Source organism: Rhincodon typus, chromosome 48 (genome assembly GCF_021869965.1).
Source record: "Rhincodon typus isolate 14 chromosome 48, sRhiTyp1.1, whole genome shotgun sequence".
NCBI classification, from domain to species: domain Eukaryota; kingdom Metazoa; phylum Chordata; class Chondrichthyes; order Orectolobiformes; family Rhincodontidae; genus Rhincodon; species Rhincodon typus.
Window position 1 is genome coordinate 4,745,932 of NC_063379.1, and position 2,398 is coordinate 4,748,329.

A 2,398-nucleotide genomic window follows, 5' to 3' on the forward strand; every position below is an offset into this window, starting at 1 on the left:
AGCAATCAACGTTTCGGGTACACCCTTCTTCAGGACCGGATGTGGGGGTAGGGAGAGCTGCAGATAAGCAGGGGGGGGGGTGGGGGGGGGGGATGGTGATGTAGCAGAATGGTGGTGAAAGGTGGACACTGGCAGTAGGTATGAACTGGTTGATTCATCATCTGCAGTTTTTTTGTCTCTAAGCACTTTCAGAAAGCAGCTGTACGAAAGAGATTGTACTGTGTTGGCTAAGCTTATTCCAACTTATTTGATCCACACTCTCCCTGTCAAATCCAACCCTCGATCCTGCCAGGAAAGAAAGCACTTAGATGTTCGTAATGTCACCTTTTTCAAATACACTGAAACTAATTTACTGAGAAAATATTAAGGATGCAGTTCTTTGGGACTCTGAGGTTACCATGTAGCCTGCTGGTCACAGCTAATAACTGCATGATTACCTGATAACATGGGAAATTACCATGATTACTGTTCATATTCGTGATTAGGCTCATTACACTATCATGAATCTTTCAGACCAGGAAGCCATTCAGCCCTCATTCCTGTGCCAGGGTGGCAGTACAGATGGAGTGCTGCCCGGTCAGTACTGAGACTGCAAGCTTGGGGAGTCCACACTGACAGCAATGCACTGTTTTCGGAGACACGATTCAGGGAAAGCTGTAATGTTGACAGCGTCACTGTCAGACGAGATGATAAACCAACGCTCTGCCTGCCCTTTCAGTGTGCGGTCACTGTTGTCATGTTGGGAAACATAACGTACTATTTGTCAGAGTAAAATCTCTCAAATAACATTATGATAAATGGGCACTTTAAGAAAACAACTATGCGAGGATGATGAATCTGTCTCAGTCGAGAGTTTTCGCCCTCACCTGATCTGTGCTCTTTATTGACATTTCTGACATTGACAGAGTCTGGAAAGAAATCACCAAAACACTGTTACAAATTACAATGGAATTAATTTCCTGAGAAAATGCTAAGGATGCAGTAATTTGGGACTTTATCAGGTTACCAGTTAGTACCTGCATACTTTCCCATTAACACAGGAAATTACCATGATTACTGTTCACATTTATAATAATGTTAATTACACAATCATAAAACTTACAACCCAAGGAGCCATTCAGCACTCACCCCTGTACCATAGGGGCAGTGAAGAGGGAGTGCTACACTGTCCGAGCGCAGCAAAGAGCAAGTGCTACTGTATCAGGTGGCCACCATAGAACAAGTGTTACACCATCAGGGAGGACTGTATACAGCAACTGCTGCAACGGGTAGGACACTGTAGACAGGGAGTGCTGCGCAATTAGGCAGGCTACAGAGGATGTACTGCACTGTCAGGGAAGAATGCACATAGCCTGTGTTGCATTGTCAGGAGTTCAGTATTGAGACAATAATCTCAGGGAGTCTGAAGTGACAACATTACTGTTTTCAGAGACACAATTAAGTGAGAGTAGCAATGTTGATGGTGTCACTGTCAGATGAGATGTTAAACCAAGTCTCTGTCTGCCCTCTTTCAGTATGCAGTCACTATTGTCACGTGGTCAATACAATGTTCAATTTTTGCTGAGAAAGATCTCTCAAATAACATTGTGCTGAATGAGCACTTTCACAAAACATCTACGTGAGGCCGATGAATCTGCCTTGGTAAAAGCCTATTTGTCCTCACCGGATCTGTAATCTTCAACAAAATTCCTGATTTTGAGCCAATCTGGAAACAAATCACAAAAACATTTGGATGCTAGCAATGTCACTGTTGTCAAATACACCAGAATTAATTTACAGAGAAAATGCTAAAGATGTAGTATTCAAGACCCCGTGAGTTACCATGTTACCTGCTAGTCACAGCTAAAAATTGCATGGTTACCTGTTAACCTGGGAAATTACCATTATCACTGCTCACATTCTTAATTGAACTAGTTTCACAATCGTGAATCTAACAACCAAAGAAGCTATTCGGCCCTTATTCCTGTACTACAGAGACAGTACAGAGGGAGTACTGTACCTGTAGGGGTGTAGTACAGAGGGAGTGCTGCACTGTCAGGAAGACCGTACAGAGTGAATGCTGCACCATCAGAGGGCAAGAACTGAGATAGCAAACTCAGCGAATTTGTACTGACAGCATTACACTGTTTTCAGAGATACAATTAAGTGTGAGCTGCAACGTTGACAGCGTCACTATCAGACAAGATGTTAAACCAAGGCCTTGTCTGCTCTTTTTTCAGTGTGCAGTCACTGTTGTCACGTGGTCAACATAATGTCCAATTTCTGCAGAGAAAGATCTCTCAAATAACTGTGTGATGAGTGAGCACTTTCAGAAAACAGCAATGTCAGGCTGACAGATCTGTCTTTGTAACAACCTGCTCTGTATTCTTCATCAAAAGTCCTGACATCGACCCAGTCT

At 43.2% G+C, this 2,398-nt stretch overlaps 1 protein-coding gene across 12 annotated transcripts in view; it reads right to left on the reverse strand.

Moving 5' to 3' along the window:
• LOC125488063 overlaps window positions 1-2,398 on the reverse strand; it is a 35,679-nt gene extending 33,281 nt beyond the window's left edge. For 11 of the 12 annotated variants that reach the window (XM_048620887.1, XM_048620890.1, XM_048620888.1 and 8 more), the window contains exons 1-2: window positions 2,355-2,398; window positions 867-1,705 (exon numbers count right to left, since the gene is read on the reverse strand). In XM_048620887.1, coding sequence (XP_048476844.1) covers window positions 867-1,022 — 156 coding nt within the window. In that variant the 5' untranslated portion in view covers window positions 1,023-1,705; window positions 2,355-2,398. The remainder of the gene's footprint in view (window positions 1-866; window positions 1,706-2,354) is intronic. The other variant, XM_048620885.1, reaches the window with a different exon arrangement.